Source organism: Panthera leo, chromosome B2 (genome assembly GCF_018350215.1).
Source record: "Panthera leo isolate Ple1 chromosome B2, P.leo_Ple1_pat1.1, whole genome shotgun sequence".
NCBI classification, from domain to species: domain Eukaryota; kingdom Metazoa; phylum Chordata; class Mammalia; order Carnivora; family Felidae; genus Panthera; species Panthera leo.
The window spans coordinates 106,814,752-106,837,498 of NC_056683.1; the positions used below are offsets into that span (position 1 = coordinate 106,814,752).

Consider the following 22,747-nt stretch of genomic DNA (forward strand, 5'->3'; position numbering starts at 1 on the left):
AGAGAATCTTAAGTAGAATCCATACCCAGCACACAGCCTGATGCAGGACTTGTTCCCATGACCCTGGAATCAGGACTGAGCTGAAATGAAGAGTTGTATGCTCAACTGACTGAGCCACCCAGACGCCCCAGGTCTTTAATCCATTTGGGGTTTATTTTTGTATATGGTATAAGAAAGTGGTCCAGTTTCATTCTTTTGCACATTTTTCCGAGCATCATTTATTGAAGAGACTGTCTTTTTCCCATTATATATTCTTGTAAACTAATTAACCATGGGTTTATTTCTGGACTCTGTATTCTGTTCCATTGGTCTGTGTTTTTGTGCCAGTACCATACTGTTTTGATTTCTATAGCTTAGTAGTATACTTTGAAATTAGGAAGAGTGATAGCTCCAGTTCTGTTGTTCTTTCTCAAGATTACTTTGGCTGTTCAGGGTCTTGCAGTAGTTCCATACAAATTCTTAGGATTATTTGTTCTAAATCTGTGAAAGATGCCATTGCATTTTTAAAAAATGAAATTGCTGTTTATTTTCAATTCACATTATATACACAAATATTAACTTCTGGGGAGAAGGGATTTTTTTTATTGTTTATATTAAACACTCAGTGCTCATCATGACAAGTGAATTCCTTAATCCCCATCACCTATTCCACCCATCTTCGAACCCATCTACCCGCCTCTGGTAACCATCCAGTTTGTTCTCTATACTTATGAGTCTGTTTCTTGGTTTGCCTCTTTCATTTCCTTTTGCTCATTTGTTTTTCTTTTCTTAAATTCCACATATGAGTAAAATTATATGGTATTTGTCTTTCTCTGATTGACTTATTTCACTTAGCATTATAGTCTTTAGCTCCATCTATGTCACTGAAATAGCAAGATTTCATTCTATTTTATAGCTGAATAATATTCCACTGGATATATATACCACATCTTTATCCATTCATCTATCAATGGACACTTGGGCTGCTTCCATATATTGACTATTGTAAATACTTCTGCTATAAATATAGGGGTATATGTATCCCTTTGAATTAGTGTTTTTGTATTCTTTGTGTAAATACCCAGTAGGGCAATTGCTGGATTATAGGGTAGTTTTTTTTAATGTTTATTTTTTTGAAGAGGGCATGGGCAGGGGAGAAGGAGAGAGAGAATCCCAAGCAGGCTCCATGCTGTCAGCGCAGAGCCTGATACGGGGCTCAATCTCACAAACTGAGATTATGACCTGAGCCAAAATCAAGAGTCAGATGCTTAACTGACTGAGCCACCCAGGCGCCTCAGGTACTTCTGTTTTTAATTTTTTGAGGAACCTCCATACTGTTTTCCATAGTGGCTGCACCAGTTTGCATTCCTACCAATAGTTCAAGAGGGTTCCTTTTTTTAAAAAAGTTTTTACTTACTTATTTTTGAGAGAGAGAGACAGTACAAATGGGGAAGGGGCAGAGAGAGAGGGAGAGAGAGAATCCCAAGCAGGCTCGCACTACCAGCACAGAGCCTGATGCAGAGCTCAAATTCACAAACCATGAGATCATGACCTGAGCCAAAACCAAGAGTCACTTAACCGACTGAGCCACCCAGGCACCCCAAGGGTTCCTCTTCCTCCACATCCTTGTCAACACCTGTTGTTTCCTATGTTACTGATTTTAGCCATTCTGACAGGTGTGAGGTCATCTCTCATTGTAGTTTTGGTTTGCATTTCTGTGAAGATAAGTGGTGTTGAGCATCTTTTTATGAATGTGTTGGCCATCTGTATGTCTTATTTGGAGGAATGTCTGTTCATGTTTTCTGCCTATTTTTAATTGAATTATTTCTTTTCTGGGTGTTGAGTCATAGAAAGTTCTTTTTATATTTTGGATACTAATCCTTTATTAGATATGTCATTTGCAAATATCTTCTTCCATTCAGTGTTTCCTTCACTGTGCAGAAGCTTCCTTTTTTGATGCAGTCCCGAGCTTATTTTTGTTTTTGTACCCCTTGCCTCAGGGAACCTTTCTAGAAAAAAGTTGCCATGGAAAGTTGTCAAGAGAATTATTGCTTGTGTTCTCTTTTAGGATTTTTATGGTTTCAGGTTTCATGTTTAGGTCTTTAATTCATTTTGAATTTATTTTTGTGTATGGTGTAAGAAAGTGGTTCAGTTTAATTCTTTTGCATGTTGCTGTCCAGTTTTCTCAATACCATTTGTCAAGGAGATATTCTTGGATATTCTTTCCTGCTTTGTCAAAGATTAATTGACCAGAAAACTGTGGGTTTATTTCTGGATTTTCTATTCTGTTCCATTCATCTGTATGTCTATTTTTGTGCCAGTCCACACTGTTTTCATTACTACAGCTTTGTAGTGTAACTTGAAGTCTGAAATTGTGATCACTCCAGTTTTGCTTTTCTTTTTCAAGTTTGTTTTGGCGATTTGGGATCTTTTGCAATTCCATAAAAATTTTAGGACTGTTTTTTCTAATTCTGTGAAAAATGCTGTTGGTAATTTGATAGGGATTGCATTAAATGTGTAGATTTCTTTGAGTAGTATACATATTTTAACAATATTTGTTCTTCCAGTCCATAAGCATGGAATGTCTTTCCATTTCATTGTGTCATCTTCAATTTCTTTTGTCAGTGTTTTAAAGTTTTCAGAGTATAGATCCTTCACCTCTCTGGTTATGTTTATTCCTAGGTATCTTATTATTTTTGGTGCAATTACAAATGGGATTATTTTCTTAATTCCACTTTCTGCTGCTTCATTATTAGTGTATAGAAATGCAATAGATTTCTGCACACTGATTTTGAATTCTACAACTTTACTGAATTCATTTTCTCAGTTCTAGCCTGTGTGTGTGTGTGTGTGTGTGTGTGTAGTCTTTCAGGTTTTCTCTGTATAGTATCATATATATCATATCATATCTGCAAAGGATGAAAGTTATACTTCTTCCTTACTAATATGGATGTCTTTTATTTCTTTGTGTTATCTGATTGCTGTGTTTAGGACTTCTAGTACCATGCTGAATAAAAGTGGTGAGAGTGGACATCCTGGTCTTGTTTCTGACCTTATAGGATAGGCTCTTTTTTCCCCATTGGGGGTGATGTTAGCTATAGGTTTTTCACATAAAGGCTTTATTTAGTTGACGTATGTTCCTCTAAACTGAGTTTATTAAAGGTTTTTATTATGAATCAATGTTGTACTTTGTCAAATGCTTTTCCTCCATCTCTTGAAATGATCATATGTGATGTATCACGCTGACTGAATATTGAACCCTTGCAACCAGAGAATAAATCCCACTTGACCATGAGAATGATTTTTTTTACTGTATTGTTGGACTCAGTTTGTTAGTATTTTGTTGAGGAGTTTTGCATCTATGTTTCATCAGAGATACTTGCCTGTTGGTCTCTTTTTTAGTGGTGTCTTTATCTGGTTTTGGTATCAGGATAATGCTGGCACCATAGTATGAATTTGGCAGTTTTCTTTCCCTCTCCATTTTTTACAATACTTTGGGAAGAGTAGGTATTAACTCTTTAAATGTTTGGTAGATTTCACCTGTGAAGCCATCTGATCCTGGACTTTTGTTTGTTGGGAGTTTTTTGATTACTGATGCAATTTTTTTGTTGGTTATCAGTCTGCTCAAATTTCTTTATTTCCTCCTGTTTCAATTTTGGCAGGTTACATGTTTCTAGGAATTTATCCATCTTTCCTAGGTTGTCCAATTTATTGATATATAGCTTTTCATAATATTCTCTTATAGTTGCTCACATTTCTGTGGTGTTGGTTGTTATTTCTCCCCTCTCACTTCTGGTTTTATTTATTTGGGTCCTTTGTCTTTTTTTCCTTCATAAGTCTGGCTAGAAGTTCATCAATTTTATTCATTTTTTTTTCTTCAAAGAACCACCTCCTGGTTTCAGTGATTTTTTTTTTAGCTCTATTATCATTTATTTCTGCTCTAATCTTTATTATTTCCTTCCTTCTGCTGGTTTTAAGTTTTGTTTGTTCTTTTTCTGGTTCCTTTGTTGTAAGGTTAGGTTGTTTATTTGAGATTCTTCTTGATTCCTGAGGTAGGCCTGAAATGCTATAAACTTCCCTCTTAGAACCACTTTGCTGCATCACAAAGGTTTTGAACTGTTGTGTTTTCATTTTCATTTGTTTACATGTACTTTTAAATTTCTTCTTTTATTTCCTGGTTGACCCATTCATTGTTTAGTAACATGTTATTTACCTTCATGTGTTTGTGGTCTTTCCAGATTTTTTCTGGTGGCTGACTTCTAGTTTCATAGCGTTGAGGTCAGAAAAGGTACATGGTATGACTTCATTCTTGTATTTTTTGAGGCTTGTTTTGTGGCCTAATATGTGATCTATTCTGGAGAATGTTTCATGTGCACTTGAAAACAGTGTGTATTCTGCTGTTTTAGGATGGCATGTTCTAAATATATCTGTTAAATCTCTCTGGTTCAATGTGTCATTCAAAGCCATTGTTTCCTTGGTGATCTTCTGTTTAGATGATCTATCCTTTGATGTAAGTGCAGTGGTAAAGTTCCCTATAATTGTTCTAGTATCGATTAGTTCCTTTATGCTTGCTATTAACTACTTCATGTATTTGGGTGTTCCCATGTTGGTTGCATAAATATTTACAATAGTCATATCCTCTTGTTGGACTATGCCCTTTATTATTATGTAAGTATCCTTCTTTGTCTCGTTAATCTTTCTTCTAAAGTCAGTTTTGTTCAATATACATATTGCTACGCCAGCTTTCTTTTGACGTAACATCCATTTGTATGATAGATGTTTCTCCAACACTTTCAACCTGCAGAGGTCTCTAGGTCTCAAATGAGACTCTTGTAGAATGCCATTGCAATTTCAATAGTGACTGCATTGAAGCTGGAGATTGCTTGGGTAGCATGGAAATTTTAACAATATTAATTCTTCCAATCCAGGAGCATGACATATCTTTCCACTTATTTGTGTTATCTTCAATTTCTTTCATCCATGTCAGTTTTCAGAGTACAAGTCCCACCTCCTTGGTTAAATTTATTCCTAGGTATTTTACTCTTTTGATGCCATTGTACATGGGATGGTTTTCTTAATTTCTCTGATAGTTGTTATTACTGTATAGATATCCAACAGGTTTCTGTATCCAACAGGTTTCTATATATTAATTTTGTATATTGCAACTTTACTGAATTCATTTATTCTAATAGTTTTTTGGTGGATTCTTTAGGATTTTCAATGTATAGTATCATGTTATCTATAAATAGTGACAGTTTTACTTCTTCCTTATCAATCTGGATGCCTTTTATTTCTTTTTCTTGTCTGATTGCTGTGGCTGGGACTTGGAATACTATGTTTAACAAAAGTGGTGAAAGAAGGCTTCTTTGTCTTGTTCCTGGTATTAGAGGAAAAGCTTTCAGCTTTTCTTTGTTAAGTATGATGTTAGCTGTGGTTTTGTCACTGATAGCCTTTATTATATTAGGGTGTGTTCCATTTATACCCACTTTGTTGAGAGTTTTTATCATAAATGAATGTTGAATTTTGTCAAATGCTTTTCCTTGCATCTACTGAGATGATCATGTGATTTTTATCCTTCATTTAATAATGCAGTAAATTACACTGATTTGCAGATATGGAACCATTCTTGTATCCCTGGAATAAATCCCATGTGATCACGATGTATGGATTTCTCTAAATGTATTGTTAATTTTGGTTTGCTAATATTTTGTTCACAGTTTTTGCATCTATATTCATCACGGATAATGGAAATAAGGCCCAATTTTTAACCAATGAAACTTCCTTAACTTTCCAGATAAGATCGATAGACTATAATTTATTGGAGAGGCTAGTCAATTGTTTTTAATGGAATGTGATTTTGTTTTAACAATTTCTTTACAGCCTACTACTTCTTAAAATAGTTGCCTGCACCCAAATAAAGGATTGAAAACAACCTATATTGGGGCGCCTGGGTGGCTCAGTCAGTTGAGCGTCTGCCTTCACCTCAGGTCATGATCTCACCCTCCATGAGTTCGAGCCCCATGTCAGGCTCTGTGCTGACAGCTTAGAGCCTGGAGCCTGCTTCAGATTCTGTGTCTCCCTGTCTCTCTCTGCCCCTCCCCTGCTCATGCTCTGTCTCTCTGTGTCTCAAAAATAAATAAAAACATTAAAAAAATTTTTTTTAAAAATAAAACAACCTATATCATTAATTTACTATATATGGTGCAAATTATTCTTAGTAAAACTGCATTTTCTATCAAATGTTTTATCTTAATTATAAAGTCCTTAGAATAAAATGAAAAATACAGTGTTAAGAAATAAACTGAACCAAAATTAATCACACTACGACATGTCAAACTAGTGTCTTACACAGAAGAAGAATAATGTATCTATTTGATTTAAATCTCTTTTGTATGATCTTTCTGTATCACTACTTATTCACATAGCCTTTGGGGAGGTATACAGGGAATTGTACTATTTTAATTTCATTTTATTGTGAATTTTTTATAGGAGGGTCAGTAGTCTGAGGACAAAAATATGGGATAAAAAATATAAATTCCTTAGGTATTTGTGCCTTTTGTAGATCCAACCTGAGAGAGAAAACTGAAAAATTTGATGAAAGGCAATTATAAGTTCAAAACAGTATTAAGTGATTACAGTGGTTACAGCTCAGTAGGACCATGCTAAATTTATTTAACCACCATCAATTATATGACAAACCAGATGGTGTATCGGTCATAGCATGAATTTGGCATTATGGTGGGAAACAGAAATAAAATGTTGGCCCTAGTTTAATCTGTGTAACTAGTGTGTATGCTTAATTATTCTGACCCCCACAAGAAAAATTCTAGAAAACACAATGAAATAAAGCAATATATAATTTTTTGGAGGCAAAAAATGAATTCTTAAGAACATGAAGGCTTATAATAATATATTAGGCTGTAGGATACCTCAGAACATATATCACATTAAACTTACTCTTTGTTCCTTTTCCTTTTCTTCTTCCATAGTTTGAAATGCAAGGACATGTGCTTCTTTCAAAGATTTATGTCTCTGTTGATGTTGTTCCTCTAATTCTTCAAGCTCTTGTGTAAGTCGTTGTCGCTCTTGTGTGAACTGGGCTTGCAGTTGCTGCAAAGAAGTCTGAGACTGGGAAAGCTGCATCTCCAGATTCTGTTTCAGCAAGGAAATCTATGCCACAGAATGGTACACAATGAAGAATAAATACAAGGCATACTTCACAACAAATTTCCAATCTAAGGGAAAAAAGCATTTCCAAGATATTAACTAAAGTAAAATAATTGCCTTAAGTATCCACTTAAAATGTTTTGCAATATATTATAAATATTTAATATTTAGGTATCACCACTTGTAATTCTATTTATAATATCCTAAAAATAGACAGTTTTATTGGTATTTAGTTTGTGGACTAGCTAAAGAACACCCGACATTTAGAAATACAGTGAACACCTGTGTTATAGTGCGATAAAAATTCATAATATGAAATAAAAACAGGACAACTAATGTTAATGTATTTATTAGGTTACAGTCCTTCAAGGAGATAGTATAAATAGTTAAACTGCTGATTTGTGAGGTGGTAGAATTGAGTAGTTAAGAATGGGGGCTCTGAGTTAAAATCTTAGCTCTGTCACTTACTAGACCAATACCTCACCAGGCCGTGTGAGCTGAAGTGTGTTACTACACATAGTTCACTTAGAACAGCCCCTGGCATGTAATAAGTGCTCAATAAATGGTAACTAAGATTATGTGAGGATTTAAAAAATTACTCTTTATAAAAGATTTTTCCATTTATGGTTTACAATCCTTATGTAAAAAAAAAAAAGATGTTCACTTTTGAATTTTGATTTAATTCAAACAATTTGTAAACTTCAAGCTTTTTAAAACCACAAACATCCCACAGTCCTCTATTTATATCCTCACAATGTCAGGTACTTTTCTTTACTGATGGAAAACTGATTTGTCACTCCTTTTGAAACAGACATCACCCTTAATGTCTGCATTGCTTCTGAGTCCCTTTTAAAGAATAAAAGCACAAACGCATGTATACACATATATACATATTTCATTTGTTTGTTTGATATAACCATTTAATTTGATCTATTTCTCTTCTCATACACAGGAAAATCTAACTTGGAACTAGATAACTCAACCATATTGTAATAGAAGTTTGAAGCTAAGGAACATAGGAGAACCAGACAAAAAGTTGTCAATTGTATTCCATTAATTTAAGATGCTATATGTGTTTATATACAAGTAAAACAGTTTCTGTGGCCAAGAAGACTAAGGGAGAGAGGAAAGTGAGTTTTGTAAATGGGATAAGATATTCTTTTGACTGATGAAAGGCAGGTATAGGATGCCTCACATGTCTCACAAAGGAAAAGGGACCTGGGAAAGAAAAAGGGTGGAGAATCATCAGAGATGCAAAAAATAAGGAGAATGTTACAACAGCAGCTAAGGACATACTTGTAGAGTAGGAAGACTAAGACAAATTATACCATGTGACTTCTCACCATTTTATGCAAAGAAAATCAGGATGAAATGAATATTAAGATGAATATTAAGGACAGTCCAGAAAGAAAAAGTACATTACAAAAGGGTAAAATGCGTTGTTTGTGAACACTAACGTGTAATTGGTAGTCATTTTCTTCCCAGCTAGCTGGCCCTTGAAACAGAAAAGGCACCTACCTGCCCACTCTCTTTCCAAGTTCAACCCTTGTCTCATACCCAGCATGGGGACCCAGTGACACCCTTGTCTCTAGTGATAACTTATTAGAACATATATGGAAATGTTAGGAAAAGACCATGTTACATGTAGAATAATGACTGATATTTTCAAATCGATTAATTGGCCCCTGGCCAAGTAAGGACCAGTGAACAAACTGCTCACTAAGCTATCTGCCCTCGTATGCATCTGCATACACTCAAAGAAAGTGGGCATGTTTTTCAAACTTGCACACAGGTACCATATGGACTAGTAGTAGCCCTGGGTCCAGTCCTTTAATTAAGTGTGCACTTAGATTAGTAAGAAGCCAATCAGTTCATAGCAGTGCATCTTATTTTCTGCAATACCCACTTCAAAAATTCACTGCATCAAAAAGAGCTCTCCCATATGTTAATTGGACTAAAGTGGACTCACACTTAACTATTTAAGGATGAAACTTATGAAGAAATAGAGTATTTAAACTGAGAAACCACAGTAATAGAACAGTAACATATTTAAAATCTAAGGACACTTTTGGGGCACATGGGTGGCTCAGTCAGTTAAGCATCCGACTCTTGATTCTGATTCAGGTCATGATCTCTCAGTTCCCGAGTTTGAGACCCATGTTGGGCTCTGTGCTGTGTAGAGCCTGCTTGGAAGTCTGTCTCCCTCTCTCTCTTGCTCTCAAAAATAAATAAAGTTTAAAAAAAATTATAAAAGAAAAAAAAATCTAAGGACACTTTCAAACCTCTCTAGCTTAAATGAAATACATTTAAATATTTTACAAAATAATATAGTTTACCTTGAAAAAATTCCAAAGTATTATTTTTCATTTTGGGATATAAGATCAATTTTTGTTATCTATATTCAATAAAATATAAAGTATATGCAAAAGACATTATCATGCAATTTAGTGTTCAAATATACTTAGATATTCTGTATTCTTAACTTTAAAAGCACACCAAAATAATATTAAGGCTATATAAAATCTCTAGATTCATGCTCAATACCATAAGATGAATTATATGCAGAAAGCCTTTATCATGCAGTGCAGCATCAAAACTTATTTCGCTCATTTTATAAATAAGTTAGTAGCATTGCATTAAATTATCAGCCTTTATTCAACGTGACAGTGACATGGCACTTTAAAACACAGAAATAATGAGCAAAGCAATGTAAAATGAACTAATGTTTTATGTATAGCTATAACTTAAACAGCTGAGTATATTTTATGAAAATACATAATTAATATGAAACTTCATTAATTCAAAATAAAAGAGAACAAAGATAGACTTCACATCAAATAGTATAGGCAATCTTTATCAGTACTTTTATTACAGAATTATAGAAAGCCATTTCTCATAAATGAATGAGAATGGTTCAAATTATATATTCAAAGTATCTAGTCATGTGGTATTAGTTTATTTACATGTGTTATAATTTTAAATTTTAATGCTTTTTGCTTTGTTGGTTTTAAATAAACCAAAAGAATCCTTATTTCAGAAAAGAATTTTAGTAATTTAAAAAATTCTTACCACAGGAGTTGGATATGAATTATATAGTATATTCTATTGATTAATAGCTACGAGATATTTTGCAAACAATTTTAAAAGCCAATAGAAATTGCTACCCTCGGACCTGTACCACTTAAAACGCTGATATCTTTTCAAATATAAAGTGTTGTAAACTTTTCAAAAAGACTAAAATTAAAAACATATGGATACATTTTTCTGGAGAATGGAAAGTTTTATCTATTTCCTAGGGGCAATTTCACAAGGATTCTGTACCTTCACAATGGTGTATAAAAAAACACCCTCAAAATAGAAAATGAATCAAATCTGAAGTACTGGATGTGATAGGATGTCAACATGGGATATGGAATTATGTTAGGCCAAAATACTTAACAATTTTGACAAGAAAAGTCAACACAAATTATAAGAAAGTCTAAACCATATGATATCAGTTCAATACTTTCAAATATATAAAGCAACATTAAAAACTGCTAACACAGGCTTAGAGAAGACTTATTACTATATCAACAACTTCTATAAATGTTCATGTAAAACATTTGAAGGTCCCTGAATATTTTAACTCCTTTTTTTGTTTGTTTTTAACCACTAATTTGCTATTTTTGAAGAGTCTAGCTAAAAAAGTAAATTTAAGCTTAGGAAAATTATGACCATTCTGAGAAAATTCTCAATTGTTCATAATTTCTTGGTATTTTTCTAAGAAACCCTATAAACTGAATTTATCAATTAAGAACCCCAAAAATGCCTACTTAATGTCCTTAAGATATTTCTGCAGTATGTTCCCAATCACTCTTTCATTCTTAGTTGAAAGAAAGTAGACAGCTTTTATAAAGGACAAAGGTCTCAATAACCACTTGTCTTTTAGAACAAGACAGTATATAGCAGACAACTGTTTGCATGGAAGGCTGGGCAAGAATGTGTGGAGGGGGTGGGTAGGTGCTCACTCTGCTGAACAACACTGACACGGTCATGTTTTGTTTGGATGAGGACAACTTAGAAGAGCTGATCCTCAATGACTGATGTTACCAAAGGGAATTAATTAATGGGGATTTCATTGTGTCACCAACTCCTTTTACCTTTTATATGGATGAATCAAGGCATTCTCATTCTAGTTACTAATTGATTTAACTTCAATTTAAGGTTTTTCCATTTATAACTATTTAAGTAAAGATGACTATGTTGTCACAAGTATTCTGAAGTACAATTCTGACAATAATCTTACCTTATTTGGGTTCTTATCTCTATCCCAATCAGTATATTTGTCAAAAAGACTGGATTAATATAGTGATCATGCCCAAATCCTTATTAGGTTATATGTGAATTTCTAACTGTAGTCTTATTTCACCAACATTGGGATAAATATCTTTGTTGCTTATTTTTACATACATTTTTTAGTGGCACTAAGGTAGCTCAGTCGGTTAGCATCTGACTATGGCTCAGATCATGATCTCACAGTTGGTGAGTTCAAGCCCTGTGTTGGGCTCTGTGCTGACAGCTCAGAGCCTGGAGCCTGCTTCAGATTCTGTGTCTCTGCCCCTCCTGTGCTCATGCTGTCTCTTTCTCAAAAATAAATAAACATTAAAAAATTTTTAAAAATATATTTTAAAAATGATGTTCAATGTATTCATGTATTTCTAATTATGTTTTAGGTAGAAAGCAAAGTTTAATTTTTTTAACTTTCTATAATTTATTTATTTTTTACAATTTATATCCAAGTTAGTTAGCACATGGTGCAATGATGATTTCAGGAGTAGATTACTTAAGGCCCTTACTCATTTAGCCCATCCCCCCTCCCACATCCTCTCCAGCAAACCTCTGTTTGTTCTCTATATTTAAGAGTCTCTTCTGTTTTGTCCCCCTCCCTGTTTTTATATTATTTTTGCTTCCCTTCATGTTCATGTCTTTTGTATCTTCAAGTCCTCATATGAGTGAAATCATATGATATTTGTCTTTCTCTAATTTCGCTTAGCGTAATACCCTCAAGTTCCATCCCTGTAGTTGCAAATGGCAAGATTTCATTCTTTTTGATTGCCGAGTAACACTCCATTGTATGTATATACCACATCTTCTTTATCCATTCATCCATCAATGGACATTTGGGCTCTTTCCATAGGCAAAGTTTAATTTTAAAGGTAGATAAAGTTGTCTTTTCTTGCATAGTAGAAATAATTTAGAAAGGTATGAGGAAATAGTTTCACTCCAGAAGTATCAAAATTTTATAGGACATCTCTAGACTCAAGCTTTGAGTCCTCTAGGACAGGAGTTGCCAAACTGCAGCCTGTTGTAAATTAAGTTTTACTAGAACACGGCCACACAGATATGTTCACATATTGTTATGGCCACTTTCATCCTACAACAGCAACAGAGTCAAGTAGCTACCAGAAAAACTGCAGGGCCTACAAGGCCAAAAGTATTTACCATCTGGCGCTTTATAGAAAAAGTTGGTGAACCTCTGGCCTAGGATATCAAAAAAATATTCAAAGATCTTCAGCTCTGTTTTTTTTAAAGAACAATGTTGGGAACGGTAAACATAAATTTCATTTTTTCTTTTCATATTATATATGAAAATTTTTTAAAGAGGTGCTTATATTGGAATATTACTTTGAAGCTTAATTTCTGCATATTTAAGTAAAAACAATAGCTTTGGCAATTCCTAGGAAAGGGACTTACTTCATTTCACTTAAATCTTTTCATAATTACAACATCAAAATATAAAATATGTCCTGAATCTCATGAACCTTCACAACTAACACCTGTTAATTGATATTACTTTTTCAAAAAATAAACTAGTTTACCAAAAGAAAAAATATATTTACACTTATTTCCATTGTTTTGACAGTCAAGTAGTTAACAGTTTTCAAAAATATTTTTCAGAGTAATTTAAATAACGAATTCTATGTTTGAAAGGTAAAATCTTGCTCGGCTTTGTAATAAAAATTTGCTTATTAATACAATGTGGTAGAGGTATGCACATACACAAACAAATGGCTGAAAGTTAGAAGCTTTTGTTACCCATATATGAAACATAACTTATTGAATACCGAAGTGTATTTTTTATATTGTAAGTTAAAGCTGTAAAGCAGTGATGATATTTATGCAAAATCAAAAGTGCAACATGCCCTTGTGTACAAATTGTAAGTGCCGTTCACTTACATTGTTGATAGATTTATGCAAAGCTTCACCCAGAGAGTGCCGCTAGGAAAAAAAGATCAAAGGAATAAAGGGAAACATTCAGAAATCAACTAAGTGAAAGAAAGAGGAATATAAAAGGGAGAGTAAAACACAGAACATTAGTTATAATATGCTCAAGAAAAAATAAGTTGAAAACAGTTTTTCGGAAAGGAATTAGACCAAAAAAATTAAGACACACAATCTAAATTATCTGTAGTCCCTTAAGACAGTATCTGATGTTTGTGGGATGGCAGACTTACCTATGCAAAATACTGAAGGCCAGTACATATAAATCAGAATTCAGTTGGAAAGAGAATGGTTATTGAAGGACGTAGAAGAAATCTTACTGTTCTAAATTCCTCCCAGAAATCTACAATATAAAATGCTTCAAAGCATTATACTCAGTACTGATATAAGCTCATGAAAGACTTCTCAAGAGAAATGAGCAGATGAGAACTGAAACACTAACTTGATTGACTATATAATTTGGGGGCCAAAAATAAATATGAGATAATCATTAAAAATGTGAACATTTACTAATAATCTGATTTTATATTTAGGGGAAAGAAAGAAGAGATGCTTTTATATCTCTTCAGTCCTATTTTCTAGGATATATTTGGCAAAATTATTTATGATCTGGGTTCATTTTTCAGAAGTTCATTGAAATTTTCAGTGATATAAAACAACTGGAAATACCCACACCCTCTCTTTCCCCAAATATGAGAGAAAATGTGATTTCATTTTCAATTGCCTCATTTTTTTTTGCTTTCTAAAAATACAAAATAGTATTTTAAATTTATATTAGTAATTTAAATAAGTGCCTGTGGAATACTTTCTACTTTGGACACTATAATTAAATTTTCAGACAGAAAATAATTCTCTCTTTCATAATGTGATTATTCCTTGGTGTGTCATAAGCTAAAACTAGTTTTTATTTGGTAAACAATTTATTTAGACTAATATAAGATACAGTTTAAGATACAAATATATCAGAGTTATAAAAATAAGCTGAGAAAAAAAAGATTAATTTCTATTTAGTTATTCCATAACTGATCAATTTAAAGTTTCTCATTGATTTAATACATAAAATTACATACAGAATACATAATATACATAATACATATTTTGTAAATGCATATATACTTTCTTTTATATACATGTCATATTAATTTTATTTACTTTTTCTTCACGCTTTCTCATACTCAATATTCTTTATATACTAAAAAGACACTTCTCCAGACTTTACAAAATTTACAAAAAGCTAAGGGACGTTTAATTGTTTTTCTTGTTTGTTTTACTTCTTTTATTTCTCAGAAGTGGTGTTCTAGTACTAGAAGTTAATCTAAAATGTATGGCATTTACTTAGGAAGTAGATTTGATTTTTCATTCTTTAAGATATCATCAAACAAAAATATGTATGTTATTTAGGATTCCTGAACTAATTGATAAGCTAGGCTAACACAACATATCAAAATAGCATGCCAGGTCTTCCCTTAGGAATTCTAGACTTTAGATTCTGTACAACAGAAGTGTATTTGAACACTTGGAATCTAAACTCACATGGGTACTGCCTCTGTCAACACACTGTTACAGGCAATGGAAATATCTAAACCAAAAGATATGGTCCCTGAGCTGTGACCTGGGGTGACCTACACCACAGACTTGGCTGCAGCAATGGGGAAACGCACTAGTGCTATTGGGTCACAATACCCTAATTGGTTAATACATAAATGAAGATTAGTTTTTCAACTAAAAAATCTTTATTGGGGTACTATTAAATTCCAGGAAATAATCTTAAGTACAGAGTGATATAGAGAGTTGAATAAGACCATAAAACAAACATACAAAAAACAAATTCAAAAATAAGAAGTTGATGACATTGTAGTATTCTACAATAAAAAAAAAAAAAAAGATTGCTGTGATAGGAAATGACTGGAAGTGATATTGGGTAGATGGTAAGGAAAGATCTTTTGAAAGAAGTGAAATTTGAACTTGAAATCAATGAAAAAGGCAGCCACAAAATGAGATAACTGATCCTGGGGAAAGTGTGTCCAGGCAAGTGGATTAGCTAGCACAAAGAGCCTGAGGTGGAAGTGAGCTGTGAGTGACTGGATGTACATGTGTATATGATATGTGTGCCGGGGGGAAGGTTTGTGAGGATGACAAAAGATGGGTGATTTTTCAGGGGCCAGATGTCTTAGGGTCTTATAGGACAATAAAGGAGTCAGAATAAGAGCCTTAATTCAATGAAGCGCCTCGAGAGAATTTTAAGGAGGGGAATAACAAGATCTGACTACATCATAAAAGACTGCTTTGAGTACTTCTGAAGAAAAGTGACATTGGGGAGGCTGGATAGGAAGCTTGGCACAGTATTTACTAGGGTAGATAAAAGCTGATGGTATGTTTTAGAGGTGGAATAAATAGGATTGACAGATTACATGAGAGATAAAGCAAAGAGAAATCAAGGATGACTCTTCGGTTTCTGTTCTGAGCCACAAGCAGTGCCAAGAAATGAAGATGATGGGTTGGCAGACGGAGATTGGGAATCAGTATTTCTGAGTCAGGCAGGTGAAATTTGAGATGCCAATTATCCAATCAAATGATTTTGAGTTCAGGTGAAGATATCAAGGCTAGAGATTTAACTTTGGAAGTCACTGACACATAGATGGTATTTATGCCACAACACAGATGAGATTCCCCAAGTAAATGTCTGCTTGAAAGAATATTGGATGAACTAAAAGTCTGTATGCAAAGATGTTACTCAGCAAGCATTCTATATAAGCAAGATCCATGTTGATAAAAACTGATGCCCTATATAATAGTCCATTTGTTTTAAAACAACTTAAGCTTCTTGTTAGTTTTTGAGATGAGTAAAAAGGGCCTCAGGACATCCTCTTCCGCTGATAGCACTCTGATTTCTCAACATCGAAAGTACTGAATGTGTTTCAGAATTTCTTTTCTTGAAAGATGAATATAATCAGACTTTCAGATAAGTGAGAAAGAAAACAAAATAAAAAGTTGCTGTGCTTAATAAGAAATTTAGAGCTTTGTATGTAAGAAACTATGCTCTTAGGAGTCATCACATTTATTCTAAACCTGAGTTTATTCATTTAGAAAATAGCACAAGGTTTTACATGTTTGCAATTTGTAAACATATTGGTATATAAATATTAAAATCCACTGAATTACAGGCTTTTGGAGGACAATGACTGTCTTATTCACAGTTTGTATCCAAAGTGCCTAAAGGTATGTGGCAAAATGTAAATGGATCAATGAATGCTTATTTAAAGACTGAATGATATGGAATTTTATTATTTAGTTTTTGCTACTCTCTACCTTACTTTTCCTTTCCCCCATAATAACATAAGCAGTAAAAAGAAAGCTTCAAAGCTAAAAAGAAAAAAGTTATTTAGAAAAAATACATACATCCAAATCATGCAGAAATCCTGTTGACAGAGGCCAAAAGATTCTAAGACTTCGAAACGTATCCTCTCACAGAAATGAACTAGTGAGTATACCAAATATACTATTTGTCCTCAAAATATTGATCAAAACAAAGACCGACAAGAGGGAACGATATTTGTTGAATGGCACCTAACTTGTCCCACTGTATTCTATTCTCCATTCTGCAGAATTTTGAAATTATAATACTTGAATATTTCATACTCCTGATTAAAATCTTCCAACAGCTCCTCATTGCTCTTTAGATAAACTCCCAGCCTTGGGGATCACAAGACCCCAAGTGATCCAACCCTGCTTACCTCCCCAGCTTCCTGGCTCTCTACTCTCCAGAGCAAAGGTGTTTGGGGGCTGCCTGAGGGCCTTTGCACATATGTCCCCTTCTGCTTAGGATGCTGTTCTTTTCCTCTTTCCCTGATTCCTGCCTCTCTTCCAGGTCTTAGGTAAAGGATCCTATAGGCAAAGAAACCTTCCCCAAGTTTCCAGACTATGTTAGGTTCCCATGGTACACATGTGTACTACAATTATAATGAGTTAATGTATCCAACTGTTATTTCTATTTTCCTTCCTTTCTAGATTATAAGCATTGGGAAGGCAGAGATTATTATGACTCCATTATGGGTCTAGCACACTACATGGTGTTATCAGCACTAAATTTTTGACAGATGTCAAAATGTCATCAAATGTCGACAGAATAAAATTCTCATTACTAAAACAAGAAACGTCATTTATCAAATTTTTGATTACCTTGAAACAATAGGTACAATGATCTTACACTGCAATTCAAGTAAAATACGTTAAAGCCTAATGAAATGTTCCAAAATTCAATATTTAATATATAATATGGTAATTTTTTAAAGCAAATTATGTAAAGTCCTTTTCTAATATTAATTTCAAGTTTTACTAATATCTACAGAAAAGCAACCAACAACCTTAAGTTTTAAGAGTGAAAATCACAACTTTAATAATTATCCTAGGGGTGCTTGGGTGACTCAGTCGGTTAAGCATCCGACTTCGGCTCAGGTCATGATTTTGTGGTTCACAAGTTCGAGCCCCTCATCAGGCTCTGTGATGTCAGCTCAGAGACTGGAGCCTGCTTCAGATTCTATGTCTCCCTTTCTCTCTGCCCCTCCCTTGCTCGTGCTCTTTCTCTCTCAAAAAAAAAAAAAAAAAAAAAAAAAAAAAAAAATTAAAAAAATAATTCTCCTAAAGCAAAAAATTGAAGAAAAATTCATGAATAATTGTTCAGTATTTAAACTAAAGTAGTAATAACAGGCACACAATAAATGAAATTAAAGTAGAGACAAGCTAATGTTAGATAATTTTTAACACTTTCCTCAGAGATTATCTTAAATAACTGTATAATCATATACCCATTGAAATTTTTCAGATCCAAAATGCTTTTTTTAGTACCTTGTCATATGAAATACAAATATATTAAGTTGATTTGTTACTACAGTGCTATCTCAATGTTCGTAAGTATTTTTCAGATGTGTTCTGGGTCCTGCTACCTCTGAAAGAGGCACAAACTGCTCTGCATTTCATCAAAGGTCTTACTATGGTATTTTGCAGAACTTATATATATGCTTAGTACACATTAATCACTACCCAGTATTTTAAGCATCTCTTTTTAAAGCCAGGTGTAGGCATCATTGTTCCATCTCTTCAGTCTCTTCTCCTAAAGGTACCAATTTAAGAACTGGATAAACTTCTAAAAAGGGAGGTTTGGGTAGGGAAAAGAAAATGAAACATTTTTAGATTTGCGAATTAATTCAGAAAACAATTTAGTACTATTTATCTTGGAAAAAAAATCTCAAGATGAAGAACACTAACAACTTAAGTCTGATAAAAGAGGATATAATATAGTTAAAATAATGTCATTATTATTTTTTTTTAAAGAAAGAGAGGGTGCAAGTGAGCAACAGGCAAAGAGAGACAGAGTCCCACGAGGGGCAGAGAGAGAGAGAGAGAAGCGAGGCTCACCAAAGCAGGGCTCGTGTTCACCCACAGTGGGGCTTGAACTCACCCTGTGTGGGACTCGAACTCACAAACCATGCGATCATAACCTGAGCCAGTCAGATGCTTAACTGACTAAGCCACCCAGGGACTCCAACATCATAAATTTTTTTGACTGAAGAGAAATGAAGAACAAGCTTCCATATTTACTAAAGAAAAGACTGCATATTAACTTTGAATCCAGGAACTAAAAGTATGGAAGATAATGGATGTTGGCTGGGTTTTGGTAGACTTTAATTCCATTGCACATTTTCTGAGAAAGCAAAATTGGGTCCTGCCTGCTATTCTCACTCTCTATTCTAGGTGGCTTTTCTCTATGTTTTATTACACTTCGGTCTTCTGCTTTTTCCTTTGACTTCCCTTTTCCTTACTCCAGTCATCTCTTCTCCCCGGGCTCAAGCTAGATCTCTGATGTTTTTCTAAATAGTTTCCTGCTCTCCTAATTTCTAGGGAGAGGGTTCAGAACCTTCAGGGTCAGCTTCATTGATGTCCTATCACTGCTCAGGGCTCTGTCAAGGTCTTTGAGCTAGCTGGGAAGAGATGATTATTCCAGCTCTCTTTCTAATCTCTACCTCAGAAACTACTTGTATCTGTTCTTCCATTAAAAGGCAGTATTGTTATTCTTTTAAAACAAACATAAGGGGCGCCTGGGTGGCTCAGTCGGTTAAGCGTCTGACTTAGGCTCAGGTCATGATCTCGTGGTTTGAGTTTGAGCCCGACATTGGGCTCTGTGCGGACAACTCAGAGCCTAGAGCCTGCTTCGGATTCTGTGTCTCCCTCTCTCTCTCTCTCTCTCTGCCCCTCCCCTGCTAGCACTCTGTCTCTCCCTCTCTCAAAAAAATAAACATTAAAAAATTAAAAAAACATAAAAACTGATGCAAATATAATCTTTTTTTCAGTAGGCAGAAATGCAGTTTTTAAAGAGAATTCCTTCCTAATGTAAAACTTAATTTAAGAGTTAGGAGATGGAGCTAGCAAAATGAGCACTGAGCCAAATTTACTTTGAATTTTTGATCTAAATAGTCTAGACCATTGCTGTCTAACAGCATTATAACTGAGAGCCATGTGTGTAATTTTAAAAGTTTTCAGTAGCCAGAGGCACCTGGGTGGCTTAGTAAGTTAAGCATCTGACTTCAGTTCAGGTCATGATCTCACAGTTTGTGGGTTCAAGCCCTGGACTGGGCTCTGTGCTATCAGCAAGGAGCCTGCCTTGGATCCTCTATCCCTCTCTCTGTCCCTCCCTTGTTCTCATGCTCTCTCTCAAAACAAACAAATAAATGTTAAAAAATTAAATTTTCTTATTAAAAACAAAGTTTTCAGTAGCCATATTTTTAAAAAGGTTAGAATTATTTCAGGGTGCCTTGGTGGCTTAGTGTGTTAAGTGTCCAACTTCAACTCAGGTCATGATCTCATAGTTCATGGGTTCGAGCCTTGCATCAGGCTCTGTGCTGGCAGGTGGAGCCTGCTTGGGATTCTCTCTCTACCTCTCTCTGCCCCCCACCCTCCAGCTAATGCTCTCTCTCTCTCTCAAATAAATAAACAAATAAATTAATTAATTAACAAATTAATTAATAAATATCAGAACACAGTCTGCAACAGCCATAGGAAGCTGGCTTCTCAGTTGTTCTTGATCAACAGCACTTTTTTGAAATATTAAAAAAAAATTTTTTTTTTACCTTTACCAAAGTATTCCATCAAATTACATGTTTTTTTTCTTTATAGTTTCCCTTGTGTTCTCAATGAAATAAACTTAATTCAGGTCCTAAATGGGTAGAATTATTTGTGCTTCATATGTTTGACAAATGCCTCTTCAGTAGCCGTGTCTGTTTTTGTTCACTCCATCAAACAACTATCAAGTGCTTGCTATATGCCAGGGAGTTTAAGCATCTGGGTGTGCAACAGTGAATAGCACAGATAAAGGCCCAGCTCTCATGGAACTACATTCTAACAGTGTAAATAATATGATGCTATACAGTAATAAGTGTTTTGAAGAAACACAAAGCAGAATAGGAGGACACAGAGTGATGGAGGATGCTATTTTAGAGAAAGTGGCTAAGGAAGATCTTTTTGAAGAGTTAAGATTGAGCAGAGAATTGAACAAAGTGAAAGAAAGCCATAAAGATCTAGGGAAAACGGGTTCCATGTGGAGGCAGGGGCAAAGGCCCTGAGATGGATTAAGCTTGGTGTGTGTGTGTGTGTTCCAGGAATTCCAAGTCTTCCAGCAGGACTGCAGAAAAGGAAGGGAAGGAATGGCAGGAGATGATGTTGGTAGGGGACAAATCATAAAGCTACTACAGGCCACAGTAAAAGTGTGGATTATAATCTGATGGTGGAAAGTGTGAAGCAAGAGAGTAACATGATCCAACTTAACATTTTAAAAGCATCACTCTGGCTGGTTGGGAAATAATATGTAGGCGGACAAGAGAAGCAGCAGGAAGACCAAGTGCAGATTCCATTTGCAGTGTAGGAGAGAACTGCAAGTGGCCTGGACTAGCTGGTAGGGGAGGGAATGCTGGGAAATGATCAGATCCTAGGTGTACTTTGAAGGGAGAGCAGCAGGAAATGCTGATGAATTGATTGGCGGCACAGCACGAGGAGTCAGAGATGGCTGAGCAGTGAATGGACAGCAGAGTCTAGGAGGAGGAGTCTGGTTTCCGTTGAGGGGTGATGGTTGGGTGCATCATGTGTATTCAAGAGTTCTGTTTCAGACACTGTAGATTATTGAGATGTTTCCATTTCATCCTCACTTCAAAATCACAACCACATTAAGCTTCCTAAAATGAAATTTTCAACATGGTACTCTCCTATCCATAAACCTTTGACAGAATCCCATAGCTTACTGAGTGAACTCTGAACTCCTATGCTTGGAAGTCAAAATTTTTCACAATGACCTATCTCCCCAGCTGTCCACACCTCATTTTTCTGTACTCCTTATACACTGTGCTTGGGAAATAATAGTATATTCAATAAAACATAGAATGAGTAAAAATATTTGTGTTCATCCTTTACCGTATTTGAAAGTCACATTAAAGCTGACCTCTTTAATGAAAATTTTCCCAATCACTTTGGCTATGTCACTCTTTCTCTACTCCATATTCCCACCAAGCAGTAAGCTGATAAGGATGTAGGCTCTCTGAAAAATAAAGCCCTGATATGTAGCACATGCTGATATTTGTGGTGTAAATACTCCCAGCCACCAACATGTCCCAGAATATGGAGCTGAGAAGGCCTGTACACAATCACAACTATGTGAGCTGGTAGGAGCCAGACCCAGCATATCATTGCTCCTATAGTACAGACTCTCCAGACCATTTATAGTCACTCACTGCAGTGACTTTTACTGTAGGTATCTGTATACAAATCTTCCTCTATTACACTGTAGATATGTGGAGGGTAAAAACTTTGTCATATACAATGGTGGCTATCACCAGCTAAATAACGTTGGGGCCTCAAAGTTCAAACTGGAGAGTCAGACCCAAACAACAAAGTTCCACAGTTCTATGTCTGAACAGTCCATGTCTCTCCCAAATTTCTCAGTCCACTGATCTGAATGAGAGAATTGGAATATAAAGTCATCAAGTTGGACCCCAAATAAAATCTGCCCTGAAAACAAGGTGAAATAAATATATCACGACATTTTAGGATCACAAATAGAAAAAATATGATCACAGATGACTCTATATAATTACTTTTCTTTACAGTTGAAGAGTAAATGTAGTTCTTTTATTTTAAAGGAATTTAAATGTACACACTGATTAGCCCAGGAAGCATACCTAGTTTTGGACTAAGGTGTAATCACTGGACAGAAAAAAGAACACCATGAAATATTAAAACTAAAAATATGAAATTAGAGCACAGAATAAAAATAATAGCTTTGAGAAATTTTGATAAA

The 22,747-nt window shown here is 34.7% G+C and overlaps 1 protein-coding gene across 3 annotated transcripts in view; it reads right to left on the reverse strand.

Annotated features, from left to right (window-relative positions):
* FAM184A (family with sequence similarity 184 member A) overlaps positions 1–22,747 on the reverse strand; it is a 122,164-nt gene that overhangs the window by 23,151 nt on the left and 76,266 nt on the right. For all 3 annotated transcript variants that reach the window (XR_006202804.1, XM_042939714.1, XM_042939713.1), the window contains exon 10: positions 6,937–7,149. Coding sequence is in view for 2 of the 3 variants with exons in the window: in XM_042939714.1 (XP_042795648.1) it covers positions 6,937–7,149 (213 nt within the window). In the remaining variant the exon portion in view is untranslated. The remainder of the gene's footprint in view (positions 1–6,936; positions 7,150–22,747) is intronic.